At 49.5% G+C, this 18606-nt stretch overlaps 1 protein-coding gene across 1 annotated transcript in view; it reads left to right on the top strand.

Annotated features, from left to right (window-relative positions):
• The first annotated feature begins 191 nt into the window (after window positions 1-191).
• Ndufa10 (NADH:ubiquinone oxidoreductase subunit A10) overlaps window positions 192-18606 on the top strand; it is a 39753-nt gene continuing 21338 nt past the window's right edge. Inside the window, exons 1-8 of the mRNA XM_008829130.3 lie at window positions 192-349; window positions 2660-2828; window positions 3638-3856; window positions 6719-6805; window positions 9926-10047; window positions 12427-12506; window positions 13270-13324; window positions 15712-15797. Of these exons, the coding sequence (XP_008827352.1) occupies window positions 275-349; window positions 2660-2828; window positions 3638-3856; window positions 6719-6805; window positions 9926-10047; window positions 12427-12506; window positions 13270-13324; window positions 15712-15797 (893 nt within the window). The 5' untranslated portion in view covers window positions 192-274. The remainder of the gene's footprint in view (window positions 350-2659; window positions 2829-3637; window positions 3857-6718; window positions 6806-9925; window positions 10048-12426; window positions 12507-13269; window positions 13325-15711; window positions 15798-18606) is intronic.

Genomic DNA, 18606 nt, shown 5'->3' with positions numbered 1-18606 from the left:
TCCCCGCCCCTCACCCAGCGCTCCCTGGCCCCGCCCACCTCTGTCAGTCATCCAGGTTTCCCTGGCCCTGCCCCTCTCCCTGTCGGTCATCCCCGTCTCATTGGTACCGCCCATATCCCCGCCCTCTGCCCCGCCTCTCCCCACCTCAGGAAGGTTCCAGGCAGGCGCCGCGGGCACCCCGGGCGTGACGTCACGGCAGCGCACCGTCCTCAGAGTAGGACCCCGTCGCATCCGCGTCCCCTTGGGTCCTTGAGCCGGCGCGGACTGAGTGGCCATGGCCTTGAGGCTCCTGAAGCTTGTCCCGGCGTCGGCGTTCGCGCGTGGCCTCGCGGCCGGAGGCCAGCGCGTGGTAAGCGGCGGCCGACGGGCGGTCGGCCATTCTCGCCGCGGCCCCTTCCTCCCTCGGGCCTCGGCCTAGCTCTCCTAGGGCAGTACGGCCCCTGCAGCCCTGGAGGATCGAGGTGTCCTGCGGGCCCCTCCTCCGCCCTGGTGGAGCGAGGCGCGACACTGCTCGCCCGCCGGACTGCAGCGGGGACCCGGGGCGCTCCGGCTGGAGCTGGACCGCGCGCCCAGCTTTCCATCCATTCTAGCGCGGGGAACCAGCAGGAACTGGAATGATGGATGCGGAGCAGTGACCGTGGGAGTGAATGGGAGGGTGACGACGTGCTGCGGGGCAGAGCAGGGGCGACACCGGACGCTGGGCTGTCCCAGCTGGAGCCTTGAAAGGACGCCTTCCTATGACGGTGGTGTTGTAGTGACAGGACCTACGTAGGTGCCAATTTCTAAGGGTTGAGCCTCGTGCTAAGGACTTCGATTTCTGATCAGAAGAGTGTAATCATTTGGGGGGGGGGCAGAGATTGAATGCGAGACTGAATGGGTAGAGTCAGGGCTGCCAGGTCTCGTAGGGACCGTGCCTATCCTGATGCACTTTGTCATGTCATTGCTTTTTCCTCTGCGCCCCTCAGTCAGGCTGTTTTCCAGCCTAAATAAGTTTTGGTAAGTTTGTGTGCATTGAGTTTGTTCTTTGCGCTGTGAGGGTCCATGGTTTTGACAACTGTACAGTGACCTATCTCCACCTTTACAGTAGCATACAGTGTAGTTTCACAGCCCCCCAAAATTCACCCGCTTAGTCTTCAGGTATCCTGGAACTCCTGACATAGACTGTCTTGTATTCAGCCATATATTACCCTTTGCACTGCTTCCTTCGGTGAGAAATACCATTTAAGAATCACCCATGGAGTTGGAGAGATGGCTCAGTGGTTAAGAGTACTTGCTGCTCTTCCAGCTGAGTTCAGTGTCCAGCACCCATGTCAGACAGCTTTCAGTCTTGTGTAACTCCAACTCAGAGGAATCCGACACCCTCTGACCTCCATGGGCTTGTACACATACAGTAATAAAAATAAATCTTAAAAAATTAACTCATGTCCTTGTGGCTTGTTTAATCATTCCTTTTAATCACTGGCTGATACTCCATTAGCCATAGTTTAGATATGCCATCCTTTGTCCGTTCAGTTGTCGAAGGCTATCTTGGTCGTTCACGACTTGAAACAGTTATGAAGAGAGCCACTGTAAATGTGCATGCAGACTTTTGTGGAAATTATGTCAGTTGGGCAATACCCAGGAGTGATTGCTGGACCATTAGTGAGTGTGTGGCCTTATAACCATCTTCCAGTGACTGTACCATTTGCACTTCAACAGCACAGGAGCATCCCTGTTGCTTGCTGTCTTGTCTTCATTGATGTTGCAGTTATTTGGATTTATAGCCACTCCACAAGCGCATAGTGCGTTCCTCACTATCACTGTGGCTTTCAGATGACAAATGATGTCACCATCTCACCTGCACATTTGCCATCTGCATGTCTTTGTGTGATCTGTTCAGACCTTGTGCTCACTTCTAAATTTGCTGCCTTTTCCAGTTGTTTACCTCTTACTTAGGTCTTACCGGCTATACACACTGTCTCTTGCTTGGTGACTTTTATTTAGGGAGAGTGGATTATACTGGCTTCAGTGTGATTAGTAGATGAAGAGATTGCTGATGAGGCTGTGTCTTGCTTTGTGGAGAGATGTGAGGACATCCTCAGAGTCTGAGCAGGAGAGGGAAGGCAATGCCTCTTCCACAGAAGTGAGTTTGGTTTTTGTGAGTGATTATGGTGTTGAAGGACAGAAGCAAAGATACAGCTTATATTTCCTCTGTTGCTTGTCAGGTGGTGGAGAGTTCCCACTGTGTAGGATATCACACTTGGAGGTTAGAATGTGGAAACTATGTTTTTAGGTTTGCTAGCTTTTGGGTGCCATTAGATCATCCAATTAGAAATGTTCAATAGGTGGAGGGGTAACTAGGTAAAAGGTTGAAGACAGGAGCCCGGACTAGACATGTGCTTTCATTCTCTTATCTCAGGACCCTCTCCTCCCTGCCTGTCACCTGTCCCATCTGTCCATCCATCCATCCACCTGTCCACTCATCCACCCACTCAGTCTTTATTAACATAGAAAACACACTTGTTTTAGGCCCTGTTCTGGAACCTATGAAGTAAAGTGAACAGTCAGCTCAGGGAGCGTGCATGGGAGAGGGAATCAGATTATTAAGCAAGGAGGACCTCTTGGTATTTTACCTAATAGCTGCTAGTGCATGCAGTAACCAGAGCACTGTGTCTTTCAGCAATGGATTCATGCCAGCGTGCAGTGCAAGCTGAAATATGGGCCTTTGGCTTACCTCCTTGGTGAGAAGACATCCAAGAAACTGAATGAGTACAGCAGAGTGATAACTGTAGACGGTAACATATGCTCTGGGAAAAGCACGCTCGCAAAGGAGGTCGCAGAGAAACTAGGTATGGGTGCCCTCATGGCTGCTTGTCCTTAGAGTTGACGAGGGAATTGACTGGGCAACACTGGGCCTAAATGGGTCTTGACATATTTAAGTTGCTTGTTGGGTGTACGTTTGTAATCTCAGCACTTGGGACGCTGAAGCAGGAGGATTGCTGTGGGTTTGAGGCAAGCCTGGGGTATATAGTGAGTACCTGGCTAACCAAGACTTCGTAGGAAGACCCTATTTCAAAGAGACCAAAATTTACCCAGCACTCTGGAGGCAGAGGCAGGCGGATCTCTACGAGATCGAGGTCAGCCTGGTCTACATAGTGAGTCCATGCAGACTGGCACTATGGGAGACCCTGTGAGAAACAACAGGAACAACAACAAAAAGACCAAAATTTAAAAACCCATGGCAGTTATGAGTTCATTGGGTTTTACCTGGGAGTGCAGTGGAGCACTTCCACCGAGCCCCAGGCCGATGGCGCCGCCGCCGTTCTCTTTCACATGGGAAGATGAGGCGGTAAGCTGGCCTGTTGAGGTTATTGTGCAGCCGTCTGTCCACTGTGTCTTCTGTGGTGTTGGACAGCAGTGCCTGCTTGCATGGAGGATGCCTGGTCACAGGAAGACAATGCAGCACAACTTGAACCTGTTACGTCCTGGGTGTGTTGTCTGTAGCATCTCTTGTGCTACCTGATCATGGGATGAAGCACTTGGGCAAGAATCCTGATGCCCAGCCCTGGAGATGGCCTTCACATTTGTTCTGTCCTCTGTGAGCTTGCAGTGGGCGTGCTCGGTCCACCCATGCTTCAGCACGTGTTTCTCTTCTCAGGCATGAAGCACTTTCCAGAAGCGGGCATACATTACTCAGAAAGCACCTCAGGAGACGGAAAGCCTCTCGACGAAGTCGAATTTAGTGGTAACTGTAGCCTGGAGAAATTTTATGATGATCCGAAGAGCAATGATGGCAACAGCTACCGCCTGCAGTCCTGGCTGTACACCAACCGCCTCCTGCAGTATGCAGACGCCCTGGAGCACCTGTTGAGCACAGGTGCTGCTGGGTCCTTGGTCAGGGGCAGTGGGTGTGCTCTTTCTTGATCCTGTTCTGGAATTCAGCCATTTCAAGTTACCATCCAGTAGCGGTTTTCTGTAAGGGTGTTTGAGGCAAGTCTTGTGTTTCCAGTGAGACTATAAATCCCTGCAATCCTGGTTTCTTTGGGTTAAAGTCAGATGGCCTCCCTTCACTGCTTTGCACTGTAATGGAAGATGTGACCTGTAAGCAGGTAATGTGTCAGAATAAAAACCAGAGAACCTGCAGGTGCCCTGGACGCTGCAGCGTCACACTGAGGAGGATGGACCTTTGTCCTGTAGAGACCTGGATGGCTGCAAACTGGGGTTGTCAGGCTGGAATTTGCCACAGAGAATGAAAAGGTGGCAGAGATGAAAGGAAGCAGATCCTGAAGAGGCCCATGGCCCCCATGGTTAGAGAGCCTTTGTCCCTAGTGGTTCCCCAAGTGGGATATTTGGACAAGCAAAGCTCAGTGGGAGATTAGCAGCAGGGGTCAGGAAGCAGTTAGGGCATGCAAGGAAGGTAAACAGCGCAGGAGCACACATATGTGTAAATGAGGTCAGGATCCAGCCCCTGTTCACTATTCTGGGGAAGGGCAGAGAGTTTAATTTGATCCTGACCCCCAAATACCCTGAGAACTGACAGCGGACACAGTGCTGATCCTGTGGCAAAGCCATGTGCCAATGTCTGTGTTCACAGAGGTACATTGTGTGGGGGAGAGCAGAGATGACTGCTCCATGTATGTGGTAGTGGCTACCCCATGGCTGATGAGTGGGTTATGGGAGGGTGACTGGCTGGTGGTGTTAAAGGCTCATTTCTCCTTTGTATGGCAGTGCCTTGGTTGGTGAGTTGCTTGTGTGTGAGAAGTGGTAGCTGGTTTTGAAGGCTGTCTGTGGTGGTTGATGGTAGATTTAGACAAAGGCTACCCTAGGGAGTTGGCTCTGTGGTTCTGAGCTATGAGAACAGTGTGTCCCAACAAGGCCCTGACCAGCTGCCTCACACACCTGTGTTCAAGGCCCACTACCTCAGATTCTCTGTTAGGTTCCTGTGCACAGAGCACATGTCCACAGACACGTATGGTTATCGTCTTTCTCCACATTTTATTAAAGGTTTTTTTCTTTCCATAAATGTAAGCCCTGGCCTTAGTGTTGCTCCTAGGAGCATATGATCTGCAGCGTCCCTTTGGGGTTCTGTACCAGGACCACCTCAGGGAAACTGGAGCAGAAGCTGGGCACAACATGGGCCTTTAGGGCAGTAGTTCCTTAAGATACTCTACCCTGTTTTTAATACCTGTTTCTTAGACTTGTTTTGTGCACAGTGATTTGTTTCCTTTTGTGCATGTTCAATTACCAAATATTCGGTGAGGCTCTGTTGTGCTGAGGCTTACTCCAGGAACCTGGGGTCCTGTGGGGAGGATGAAGACTGGGAATGGGGGTGACAGGTAGTGAATGGGTGGCGGGTGCTCTGGGGAAGCAGGTCAAGGACCATTTTCTCAGGCATGTAACCAGTCATTGTGAGTGAGGTCAGGGGTCTGTGCTTCCTGGGGAGGCTCTGCTATGCCTGGCGGGGACTTTGCCTTTAGCATCATACATGACTGTATTGCAGGGAGTGAAGCTGGAAGTGACAGAGGTTAGGGTGAAGAAGAGCCAGGTAGGTGTGGACTGGAGGTCTCTCCTCAGGAGAGAGGAGGCCATTGGGAAATGTCCTTTTGCTGATTGGAGAGGGGCCAGGCTATGATTGGACTGTGTCGTGTCAGTGAGCTCCTGTCGGCTTCTCACTGAACCCGGTGGCAGCTCTCACTTTTGACTGCTTCGGACAGGAGTGTCCACATGCAGTTACACATTGCTCAGATCATGCAGAAAGACAAAGTATTGCACTGCACTAGAGAAAGTGACCTGGGATTCCTTACATTTGATGCAGCTACTGATCTAGAGAATATATTAGAATTAAACCATTCTTTATCAGCAGACTGTTCAACAAAAACAGTGCCCTGAGTCAAGCTGTTCATTGGGATGGGGCTGCCTCTGAAGCTGCCATTGAGAGATCAAAGCGAGATCCTTTTCTTTGGTGACGGTGGTGGTCTCAAAGGAAACGCATGATCCTTTGACCATCTTGGAGCACAATATAAATGCTGGAATTCGACCCCTTGTTGTGTGATAAGATCAAGGTGTATCTGTTTGAATGTATGAAATGACGAAGAGCTACTGAGTTATTCTGAACTTGAGGCAACATTTTTGTACTTAGTTCGTTAGTCATGAAAAAGCGTGTGTTTACAAGCACTTTGGGGTGGTTTGTGATGGAGATGTAAGGTGTGCAGAGGAGTTAACCTGCAGTTTGAGGACGTCATGGCTGGAGTGGGACTGGGAGGTCATGGTGAGGATGAAATACCTGGTTTAAAATCCACACCTGCCAGGCGTGGTGGTGCACTCGGGAGGCAGAGGCAGGCCAATCTCTGTGAGTTCGAGGCCAGCCTGGTCTACATAGTGAGTTCCAGGACAGCTGGGGCTACAGGGAGACCCTGTCTCAAAAAGACCAATAAAATGAAATGAAATGAAATGAAATGAAAAGAAAAGAAAAATAAAATACACCCTTTCCGGTTCTATCATAGCTGATGGAAGAAACACAATTTTCCCCAAACCGAAAAAATAGGGTCTTTAAAAATGTTTCCCACTTGTAAATAGTGTATATGGTCTTTGAATATATTTGATGTAAAAATGGAATTGTAAATGACTGGTTTTTTTTTGTTTGTTTGTTTTCTGACTTTTCATTTCTAAAACAATATTTCTAGTTAATAGTCCATTTTATCCATCTGTTTTTTAATTTGTGTTTACCTGTTCTAAACAGGACAGGGTGTGGTCTTGGAACGCTCCATCTTCAGTGATTTCGTCTTCCTGGAGGCAATGTACAAACAGGGCTTCATCCGGAAGCAATGTGAGTCCTGTCTCGTGCCCCCTGGTATGCCCCTTGGTGTGCAGGTGCCTTCACAGAGGCTGTCAGAGGTTCTGTTGAGTTAGATAAGTGCCCCTGCCTACTCCAGTCCCCCAAGGGAAGGCTACTCACCTCGCTCCCCTCCAGCCTGTTTCCTCCTAAAGTAGATGTCTTGTCCCTTCACTTGGTGTAAGGGAGAGTAGACTCCCCAGTGCTCAGGAGCATTCTGCCCCCCCACCCCAAGTTCCCACAGCTGTCTCCCAAGACCCCATCCTCAGACCCTACAGGGTCTTCCTTCATTCTCTTGGGCAGTTCCTTGGGCAGAACTCTTCAGTTTCTCCTGTGCAGGACTTTTTACAGAACCAGGAGTTTACACTCCCTGCATTGCGTGCTCTTGCACAGCTGCCAGTGTCGTCATTTCCCCTCTGACACACTGCTCATCCTGGTTTTGGGGACAGTGGCCTTGATTGGGGAACAGGTGATGAAGGAGAAAGGGGCAAGGCCTCTTGGTGAAAGTAGGCTGGCCTAGAGAGTCCAGGAGGTGCAGTAGGTGCATCTGTGAGGCGGGGAGTGCTGTGCCAGGGCTCCGCTGGTCTTTCTGCCATGTTCTCACTGGTGTGCTCAGCGGCTGCACCGGCCTTACTGAAATTTGGAGGTCGGCGTGGGCGTGAAACTGAAGCAGGCAAAGAAGGGAAGGTAATGATCCGGGACTGCTCTGGGTCTGTTCTGTGTCGTGATAGTTAGGGGCCGCCCACCTGTGGGGGGGGGGGGAGCAGAAAGAGTGAGTGAGAACTTCACTTCCGACTGAGGGGCGGTCTGCCCTGGACATGCCAAGTGTCAATGAGGTCAGCCACCAGGTATTTCTGGGGCCACTGTGTACACAGCTCTGTCCTGGCTGCTCATGTAGGAAGGGACACAAGGTGAGGTTCTAGACTTTCTAGGGGCCAAGGGCATTAAACAGCCCAGGTGATGAGTGACAGCACAGCACCAAGAGCACCCCAGTGTTTCTCCAGGGGTCTGTGGAAGGAGGCATGGCAACTTCCCTGGTGAGTAGCCTTCGGGGATCATCCATGGGGTGCAGGACAGCTTGGCAAAGCCTGCATTGTCAACAGTGGTCTGGGGGTACTGTCAGAAGGAGGACCAGGCTGAGGGTAGTGCTGGAGTAACAGCCAGGCCATGCACAGGTAAGGACTGGCACCTGTTAGGGTAGGATGTTTGGATTTCTCCTGGAAGCACTGAGGGTTTAAGTGTAGGAGGGAAGATTTGGTGGTTAGGTGGTCACAGGAATGTCTGGAGGATGCATCTGGTAAGGGAACTGCCAAGGGGAGGATGCCCATCGGGGGGACTGAGAAGGGGCTGGTTGGCTAGGTTGGGGGATGCCCTGGCAGCAGGAGCTAGGCACTCGGGAGCCTGGAGCTGACAGGGAAGAAAGAGTGACTAGCTGGGTGGTCAGCCTTACAGAGTACAGCAGGAGAGTGATGGGGGCCTGCTCTAGAAGGGTGAGGGCAGCAGGTTGCAAGACAGGCTTCTGTTGGGGTGTCTGGGTGTCGGGTTCTCTGAGATGGGCTCAGAATTTGCCTAGAGGCAGGGGCATGTCCTCTGCAGCCTAAGGATGAGGTGGCACCAGGGTAGTTTGGGCCTCAGCACCAACAGTTGGCATTCTTGACTTAGGAATGCCCATGAATGGTATCAGAGTGGAGACCAGTTCCTGGCTGCCATTTCTGAGGAGGTGGAGCTCCTGAGGGTGAAGTTTAGTGGTCACACACGCATGGGGACAGCTGCAGGGGATGAGGTTTGGTTGTCCATGCCACATGGCCTCTGACAGGTGACTGTTGGAGCTCACCTGTGGGAGGTTGGTGACTGTAGTAAGTCCTTTCAGTGCTGAGTTCTGGGAAAGCAAAATGTACTGACTAAAGCCAGGTGGCATCTGATGAGGAGGAAAATGGCTTAAATGGGGTGGTGGCACTGGGAAGCGGAAGCGTGGAAGAAGAGCAGAGGAGGCAAGGAGCACGGAGCCTTAGCAGTAGATGAGGGTGAGCACCACAGGTCCAACTGCAGAAGCAGGGGGAGGCCTGGCTTCCTCCTTGCACTAGTGTGAGTGTGGTCAGGTGTGCCCCTTGGGTGCCCCTTGGGCACACCACCTCCTCTGCACTCCCCCTCCTCCAGCTCCGTCCTCCTTGGTTTAGCCACAGACTGGCCTCAAGATTGCCTTCAACACAGTAGCCAGGAGAGTCACTGGGATGTTTTCTTTAGTATGAAATAATTGTCTTCCTGTGCACCTTACTGTGATCACCCACGTGTCACTTCTGGAAGGTGTTACCATGGGAAAATCTATAGACAGTAGTTTCTCAGCACTGCCCAGAGGTGACCAAGTGTGGTGCTTCCCTCCACAAACCCAGCACATTCTCCCCGTTGGGGTCCACTGAGGATAGGGTATGTGTGATGACTCTGGGGTGGAGTTTTTTGAATAGCAGAATTCCCCGTCGTCAGGACTGGTGTGGCTGCTTCTCAGTCAGTGTAACCATTAATTTTCAGTGTTAATTTGATTTGGTCGGTACTTAAGTATAGCCCATTAAACTCACTGAAGTACTCGGAACCCAGGAAAAGATAGCTTACACCTCTCAGTTGAGTTGTTTGAGAAATTTTTATTTTCTATCTTACTTTGTTATTTTTATTTTGCATATGAGTATATTGCCTCCACGTGTGTAAGTATACATGTAGGTGCTGGGACTTGAACCCAGGTCCTTTGCAAGAGCAGTCAGCACTCTTAACCACCGAGCCATCTCTCCAGCCCCTAAAAATATTTGTTTTATTTTTAAAAATATTTATTACTTTTATTTTATGTATTTAAGTATATTACCTGCATGTATGTATTTAAACTCCCTAAAGAAGACCAAACTCTTTATCTGTGGCACTGTGAAGAAACGGACACACAGTAGGTGTGTGTCATGCCACCTAACTCAAGAGACACATAAAACAAACACCCATGTGCCTCCACTGTGCCCAGGAGTAGGGTGGACACCAGTAGGGTCTGTCCTGTGGGAGGCGGTTAGGGTCATGGTTTAAACCCCCGTGTGCCAGAAGCCAGCCTAGAGTCTGATGACAGCGAACTATCCTGTGCAGGTGTGGACCACTACAATGAGGTGAAGAGGCTCACTGTCTGCGAGTACCTGCCTCCCCATGCAGTCATCTACATCGACGTCCCCGTGCCAGAGATCCAGAACCGAATCCAGAAGAAAGGAGATGTGAGTCGGCACCATCAAGGGCAGGCGGCAGGTGTCCTTGTGTAGCACACCAGAAGGCCAGTTCCTCAGCCTTCACAGGGCAGGTGACACATGGAGCAGATCGTAACTGAGAGGGCCACCTGCAACCAGAGCTGTCCCTGTTGGGAGAAAGTGAGCTCTGCCCCAGCCCTGCCTGTCCCTGCCTCTTCTCTAGGGTTCTTGTGCTCTACTGTCCTGGAGACGAAGGTGTGGGTGTCCCTTTCACTGTCCTTTAACGGAGCCTCTCCCTCTTCCCACCCACTGGTTCTGGGACAGGCGAGCTATGTGCTGCTCACACATCCGGTTGCCCTCTGTGTTTTGGATAAGACTCTGGGTGGTTCCCAATATCCCTTAGGTGGGTGAAGGGTGTAGAGACTAGTAGGTGCTGGTCCTGGAGGAAATATAGCCTCTGATGGTGTGATGAAGATGCAGGTTGTTGTCCAGAGGTCCTGAAGTGCCCTACCTCAGTGCTGTGTGTCCCTCCAGCTGTCCCAGGGGCACCTTTGTTAATGCAGAGCTCAGGTGTCTTAAAAATAATCAGTCTTACTGTTGTGTGATGTGGATGTGTGTACCATGGCACACGTGTAGAGTATGGAGTCTGTTCTCTCCTTCCACCTTTCCTGGGTTCCAGAGATTGAACTGAGGTCTCTAGGCTGTGCAGCAAGCGCCTTAACCTGCTGAGCCCCCTTCTGGCCCTGGAGCATCTTTGCAAGCTGCTTTGGACCAGCTCTCCCTTTGAGCCCCAAGCACATGTGGCATATGGCAGGCGTCTCTCTCTGCCTCAAAGCTTCAGACTTCACCTTAAGTGTGAAGTGTAATTTAGGCTTGCTGACCATTCTGTCAAGTCACAAAGGGAGGAACTGCAAGTTGAAAATACTTAATTTTTCCAGCAAAATAGTTTTGACCACTTGTGCTTATGACAGAGAGTCATTGAGGAAGCCGGGGTGTACACTCTCTAGATGGCAGTTCTTGACAGAGAGTCATTGAGGAAGCCGGGGTGTACACTCTCTAGATGGCAGTTCTGTTACGTTAGATACAGCATTTCAAAACGGTTCTGAGGGCCAGTCACAGCTGTCATGTATGTTTTTCCAAGTGAAGTCAGTGCTGCCAGCAGCACTAAGAGCCACTCTGCAATGACAAGGGAGCCTCTGCCAGAGGGCCACGCTTGCCAGGAAGCATGTGTTCCTCCTTCCTTTCAGCAGCACTCTGCCTCTATGATGCAGCGTTGGGAAGAACTATGAGACTCTAACTCCGTATTTGTCCATATTTGTGGGTCAGATTTCTGTGATGAGTGTGTTGTGTATTTTTGAGGATCCGTTTTGATTATCTGCAAGCAAACATACTTCACGTTGGCCATGGCTAGTGATAGAGACTCGTGTCCCTGCTGCCCCTTACAGTGCTTTTGTGGACCCTGCGTGACCCTCGCCTTTCTGGGATAAAGCTCCCAGTTTCAGCACCTTTCCCAGGAAACCAGTTCCCTCCACCACAGTGTAGTTGTCTACGTCATTTCCTGTGCCTGGCCTCATTCCCAGGACTGTAGGCACTCCAGAAATGCACTGTGAATGAGTGTTTCTTTCAGCACTAGAGAGATGATTTATACTTCACTAAATGTACCCAATTGAAATTTGCTACTCTAATTTTCGATTTGCCAAATTGTGGCATCTACCACCACAATCCGGTTTTAGAATGTGGCTCTACTAAACCCGGTTCTAGAATCCGGTTTTACTCTGTTAGAACTATCGGCCTTAATCGTTTCTTTCCTTCTCCCTTCCATCCCACGAGAGTTCCCTGTGCTAGACCATGGCGACTAGGGCTGCCCAAACTAGAGCCGCCTGATGAGTTTGCTCCAGCAGCTCCTGTTCCCGGACAGGAGCACTGCAGTGGGCACAGAAATCAGTAAAAGGACACAGAGTGAACAGTGATGACTTTGCAGCTAAACTGTCTGAAGTCAAATACTGAAACTGCCACTCTAATTAATGAAAGTTTTAGGTTGTCTTCCCACGACAAAGGGAGTGAGAGAAGGAAGGAATGAGGAAGGGTGGTGACGAGGGGGGTGGGCTGAGGTCGGGGAGAAACCCATTGCCTGGGTTTGAAGTGAAGCGCAGCAGCAGGACAGGAGGGGCCTCCTTGACCTTCATGTAGAGGGAGGTCATGCTGTGGGTCCCCCGAGCCCACACAGGTGTCCGCTGCAGTCAGGAATGGTTCTCACAGGTGCTGATCTCCCGCCTGTCCCTTGAAGCCCTTGCCACACACAGATTGTTAGAAGAAAGCGGTAGCTCCGTTCGTCACCTGCATGTAGGGACAGAGAGAAACCAAGTCTGAAAGCATCCCGGTTTGATTTTTTTTCTTGCTTCTGGTTAGCCACACGAAATGAAAATCACTGCTGCCTATCTCCAGGACATCGAGGATGCCTATAAGAAGACCTTCCTCCCCGAGATGAGGTGAGCTCAGTGCACTGCTGCATGTAAGACCCAGGCTGCCTTGAAGAGAGATTCTTGACCCCCTCCCCAGCTTGGGGAGCTTCTCTCCTTTCACTGCCTTGGGCTGCGTGTTTCAGTGAGGGTTTGTAAGGAAGGCCATCAGGAGACCTTGCACTTAAGTTGTTTTGGATTTGTTTGTTTCATTTTCTGTTTTGTTATATCCTTAAAATTTTTCATGCTGAGTAACCCCAAGCCCAGTCCATTCCCCATTTTAGAACAGGCGGTCTCATGTTCCCCCTTAGGTGGCAGCTGGATATCTGGAGGAATTGTTTGAGATGCTCAGCATACCTGTGGAGGGTGTTCATGGGGAAGACCCAGTCCCCGTGGGTGCTTTTAACCAGCACCCTTCAGAGAGATTTGGATTAGACAAAGCAAATGCCACCAGATCTGTCCTTCCGTTCCTGTTCTTGTGAGAACACGAGGAAAGTGTGCTTTCCTAACTCTCTGTGGTACTCTTGGTCCTTGGTGTATTTGTGTGTGAGGGGAGGTGCTACAGCGTGTGGATCTGAGTGTTTCATGGCTTCGTTTAGATACTGAAAGTGATTAAATTATTCATAAAAACAGGCGAAGTGCGGTGGGTTTGCCTCCTGCACAGTCACACTGTGGCATGCCTCCAGAGTGCCTGGTCACAGACTGGGTGCTGGTGTTTTGGAGCAGGCGGTTGGAGTGGCCTCTGGCTGTCGCCTGGGAAGGGTGACCTGAAGTCTCCCACTCTTTCTTCCAGTGAGAAGTGTGAGGTGTTGGTGTACAGTCCATGGGAAGCCAAAGACTCAAGCAAGGTGAGGAGATGCGCGGGACGCAGATGCCCTAAGTGTGACCCACACACTCTTCAGACAGCTGGTTAGGAATGTTGGCAATGCACTAAAACACATAAAATAAAAACAATAACTAAAATATTCTTTAAAAATCATAGGTGGCAAATACACAAAACATCCTGGGTTATCTGTGCCATGCTTACTAAACACGTAATTCAGTTGAATGTTGGATTAATTCACAGGAAAAAGTAATCATTTAAAAATAAGTTTTCCTCAAATTTACATTCTGTGAAATTCCAGTTAATCTTTAAAAAGATTTTATTTATGATTTTTAATTTTGTGTATATGAGTATGTTGCCTGCCTGTAAGTGCACCATGCATGAAGTGCCCTTGTCCTGGAGTAACTGACAGTTGTGAGCCACCGTGTGGGTGCTAGGAACCAAACTCAGGTCCTTGGCAAGAGCAGTCAGTGCTCTTAACTTCTAAGCATCTCCAGCCCCAGTTCCAGTTCATCCTGACAGAGATGCAATGCTTTCAGGGAATGAATGAGTAGTAAACAGCCAAGGAGATTCTGAAAAGAAGTGAAGCAGGACCCTGTGCTCCCCACCCGTGTGCACAGTAAAGAGCTCTGCGGTGTTAGTGCAGGAGAGTGACTTACCCATTACTCACAGGCAGACAGAGAGACATGGCAGTGTGGCAAAGCCATTTCCTTCAAAACAGTGAAAACGTGTAACAGGGAAAAGAAGGCCACTCCTTAAATGGTGTTAAGATAATTAAATATCTATTGGGTTAAAAAAAAAAAAAAGAAAAACCCAAAGATCAGTGTAAAGAAGCAAAAGTTTGGGGCTGGAGAGATGGCTCAGCGGTGAGGAACACTGCAGTGCACGACATGGGTGCACTTCCATACATGCAGGCAATACACGCATACACATAAAATAAAAAAATTTTTTTTTTAAAAAAGAAGCAAAAGTTTGAGGCCAATGACATGAGCTGCAGTGAGTTCCAGGCCAGCCTGGGCTACATAATGAAACTGTCTTCAAAGAAAAGAACAGCGGAGCAGCCCTTACCAGACCTTCCACAGAAGTTCTGCGTTCTGTATGACATGTTTTAGTAAAGCTTCAGTCACCAGCAAACAGTCCTAGTGTGCTGAGAATGTTCTTGCAGAAGACCCAGGTTCAGATCCCAGCACCCACATGGCAGCTAACAACTGTCCGTAACTCCAGTTCTAAGGGATCCGACGCCCTCTTCTGACCTCTGTGTGCACTGCACGACATGGGTGCACTTCCATACATGCAGGCAATACACGCATACACATAAAATAAAAAAATTTTTTTTTTAAAAAAGAAGCAAAAGTTTGAGGCCAATGACATGAGCTGCAGTGAGTTCCAGGCCAGCCTGGGCTACATAATGAAACTGTCTTCAAAGAAAAGAACAGCGGAGCAGCCCTTACCAGACCTTCCACAGAAGTTCTGCGTTCTGTATGACATGTTTTAGTAAAGCTTCAGTCACCAGCAAACAGTCCTAGTGTGCTGACTTGTGTTTGTGTCACCAGCGCTCAGAAGCAGGGGCAGGTGAATCACTGGAAGTTGAGGCAGCCTGGTCTACCCAGTGAGTTCCAGACTAGCCAGGGCCACACAAGACCCTGTCTCTAAAAGAAATTAAGGAAGGAAAGGAGGGAGAGAGGAGGAAGAAGACAGAGAAAGCCACAAAAGGAATTAAGACGGGGTGGGTTCCGGCCTGTCCTGCGGGAACGTGTAGCGCTGATGGCGGTGAGCAGCCTGCGTGCTCTGAGAGGACAGGAGGGGCCTGGTGAGCTCACCACAGGGAACAGCCTCTGCTTTCTGCCCAGCTCTTGCTGCTTTCTGTAAAAATTCTTCTTTGTCCCTAGTTTGTTCTACTCGGACCGAGGGGGATCTGGATCAAGTTTCATTACCTTCCTCGTCCTCTGTTTCTGCGAGCTGATTTATTTTTAGTTTATGCCTTTTGACTGGTGTTTAGATACATGTTTTGATGGTGTGTGTCTTAGAAGAATGTACTCAGGTTCTTGAACCTCTGTGAGTCCTGACTCAGGCATGTCCTGGGAGAGCGTATGGTGGCTGTGAAGGTTGCCTCTGGAGTCGGATTGCCAGGCTCTCCAGGACTGTGGGTGTTTGAGCTCCTCTTTTCTGTGTGGCTCAGTTCCTTCAGAAAGGAACTCATTTGGGAAGATGTGGGTAGTCTCTGAGTGCTGGCTTTTCCTGCTAGTCTTGATTCCATTTCTCCTAACATTCACAGCAACGTCTGCTCTCAGGGTATTTGGGGTGTTGGCAGGCAGGGCCATGAGGCGGGAGCAAGCGTCTGTCCCTCTTCATTCTGACTGTAGTGCTCTTGTTCGTGTTTCTAACTGGGGCTCTCTCCTTTGCTTGTCTCAGGTGGCAGAGGACATTGAATACCTCAACTACGACAAAGGGCCTTGGCTCACCCAGGACGACCTCTCCTTCCACAACCTGCGGATGCTGTGAGTGACTAGGGGGGCTGTCGGAGCAGGATCAGACCGCTCCTTGTGTCTTCTGCATGCTGTAGAAATAGACAGTTCTGAAATACTTATGCCTCACTTCAGGTGTCCCTGCACCTGTTAGCTTGGAGGTGCTCCTCTCCCTGCCATGCAGCTCTTGATGTCTGTGGTGGGCTCATTACGTAGTTGTTTGCCACTATTAGTTTCATAGGCATTTTGCTTCTACTTTGTACCATGCCCAGGTCCAGTTTGAAAGAATATTGCATCGAATACAATTTCTGTTCTTGCCAAAGATTCATTCTAGTGAGAGCTGCAGGGTAAACGGGGCATAAGTACTGGGTCAGAGGCCACCTGCAAGTCATGGGGTGTGAGCTAGGGCTGATCAGCCAAGGGCACTGCTGAGGCGCAGAGGCCTCTTCATGAAGAGGCCTGGGTGAAATAGGACTCAGCCTCGTGTGTCTGAAGGTAGTTAAAGGTCAGAGACAGCAGGCTGAGAGGCTCTGAGGCAGAGGCAGGCTGGCAGAGGATATGGCCCACTGCTAAACCACTGGCCATTGTCTGGCCTCTGCAGAAGTATGGGTTCCAGAGGCCCAGGAAGCTTGCCTGCCGCCCCATCTGAAACAGGCTTCATGGATGTGTGTGCAGAACAGTCTGGAGCAGGCGCTTGCGTTCTTTTTGGGGCCGTGCCTAAAAATTCAGGAATGATTTTGTAAAGAAAAGAGCTATTAATTTTAGTCACTTTCGTGTCAGAAAATGTCAGTATTTGCCCCTTCCCCCTTTTTTTTTCTTTTGTGATTGGGTTGCCCTGTGTTGCCTAGATCGGTCTCAAACTTCTAGGCCCAAGTGATCCTCTCTCCTAACCTCTCCAGTAGTTGGGAAGATAGGTCCACACCACCATTCCAGGCTTCGCCATCTATCAACTTATGATAGAGGAGGGAGCATGGTGTACGGGATGTGCCTCTAGATTAAGTTCTGACTGCTGGCCATTTCCTGCCACCAACCCGGAAATTGGTCTTAGGCCTTGTGCCTCAGCACTGCAACCTTGGCTCTTGGGGTCGCCCATACACCAGAAGGCGTCGGTGCTCAGGGCTCCTCGAATCTCAGAAGTAAATGACTGCTTCAGAGGCCCTGCCTGGTGCCAAGGTGGGGGGGTGCCTCCTCAGTGGTCAGTGGGGCTGGTACCCTTGGCCCTTGACAGTGTGTGGGTAGGATCAGCTCTGCTTTCTCTACCCCATGACGAGTGAAGCTGTGGTCTCTGCAATGTCCAGATGGCTAGCTCACTAGCACGCAGCTAGCAGGGCGTTGATCCAAAGCGACCACTCGGTGATAGAGCCCTTGCCTAGCTTGCTGAGGCCCCGAGTTCAACTGCAACACCGGAAGAAAGAGCAGAGGCTGAGGAAGATGTGAGCTGTAACTTTTATCTCTTTTCTGTCTCTGGAACAGCAGTCATAAGCAAAAGCAGACTCACAGGAAAGAGCTGGGCATGAACCTAGATTTATTAATTAACAGTTGTGTGTAAGCAGGATGTTGACTTCCAATCAACTATCTGTCCATAACTATTACATACAAGATCGCTTTCCTAGTTGATGTCTGTGCCGCACAGGGTAGGGGACAGGGTAAAGTCTGCCTGTGAACATGGGACAGGTCATTTTACACCCCCTCCCCTACCCCCATGCCTTGGTTTCTTTATCTGTAAAATTTTAGCACTAAAGTAGAATGTGAAACTGGATTTATTGACTAGAAAGCAAAAGCAAATTGTCTCTACTGATTTCAATACATTCTGCCCTGTAGGGTTACTTTCCTATACAGTGATCTTAAACAATGAAAGTAGCTTGCTGATAGAACCAGGTCTCTAGAACAGTAGAAAAGCATCTAGAATATCCTCTGTCAAAACACGAGACAAAAACGCTCCTTCTGAGTCTTCCTGCCTTGGAGTAAAGCGCCTGGCTCTGCCTGTGGGCCTGATAAATGCTCTGCAGCCAGGAGGAGACGGCTCCTGAGAGAGGGCCGGAGTCACCATGCAGCAGCAGGGTGAAGTGCCCCAAAGGTCCTGGGCAGTAGTGTGTGCCCTGGAAAGTTGGGAACAAAAGTCCAAAGCCAAATTACCTGCCATCCCACCACCACGGTAGCCAGGGTTACAGTTTACTGGGTTTTCCAGCCTTTGCAATGTGTGTATCCACATGTTTCTAAATATCATCTTGTGTGTTTTGTACCTACTTTTACTATCACAAGCATGTCTGATTCTACTAAACACTTAGTAGTTTGCTTTTTTAATGGCTACCTGTACATGTCACATATATCTATTGAGAAATGAACCTGTACTCTGTGCTCCCAGTCAGCCCTTAGGTGCTAGACTATTCAAAGGGAAAATTAAAAGGTTATGGAACGGTACAGATTTCATGGTATGTACACAAGGACAGTGTGACAATGAAGCCCGCCATTCTGCATAGTCGATGATGGTTTTTAAAGCCTCTTACTTACTGTTTGGCCCCTACAGAAAAAGCCCCATTCACTAGCTTCAATGCTTGAGTCTTCGATTACTTTATCTTCTGTTCATAAACAGTAAGGAGCATCATACACATTTTCATTTGGTTCCAAGTTACTTTCTTAAGGTGTAAAAGTTGTGATTGGGTCAAATTGTACAAATACATTTTACAACTCTCAATTTTCTGCACAGTTATTCTTTAGCGAAACTATTGCTAGTACATATATATATCTTTTTTTTTTTTTTTTAACGTGTAATTAGGGGGCTGGAAAATGGCTCAGTGGTTGAGGGCAGTGACTGCTCCTCCAGAGTACATAGTTTCAGTAC

This window comes from Nannospalax galili, unplaced genomic scaffold (genome assembly GCF_000622305.1).
Source record: "Nannospalax galili isolate Female #2095 unplaced genomic scaffold, S.galili_v1.0 scaffold453, whole genome shotgun sequence".
NCBI classification, from domain to species: domain Eukaryota; kingdom Metazoa; phylum Chordata; class Mammalia; order Rodentia; family Spalacidae; genus Nannospalax; species Nannospalax galili.
This window is presented reverse-complemented; position numbering and strand designations above follow the sequence as displayed.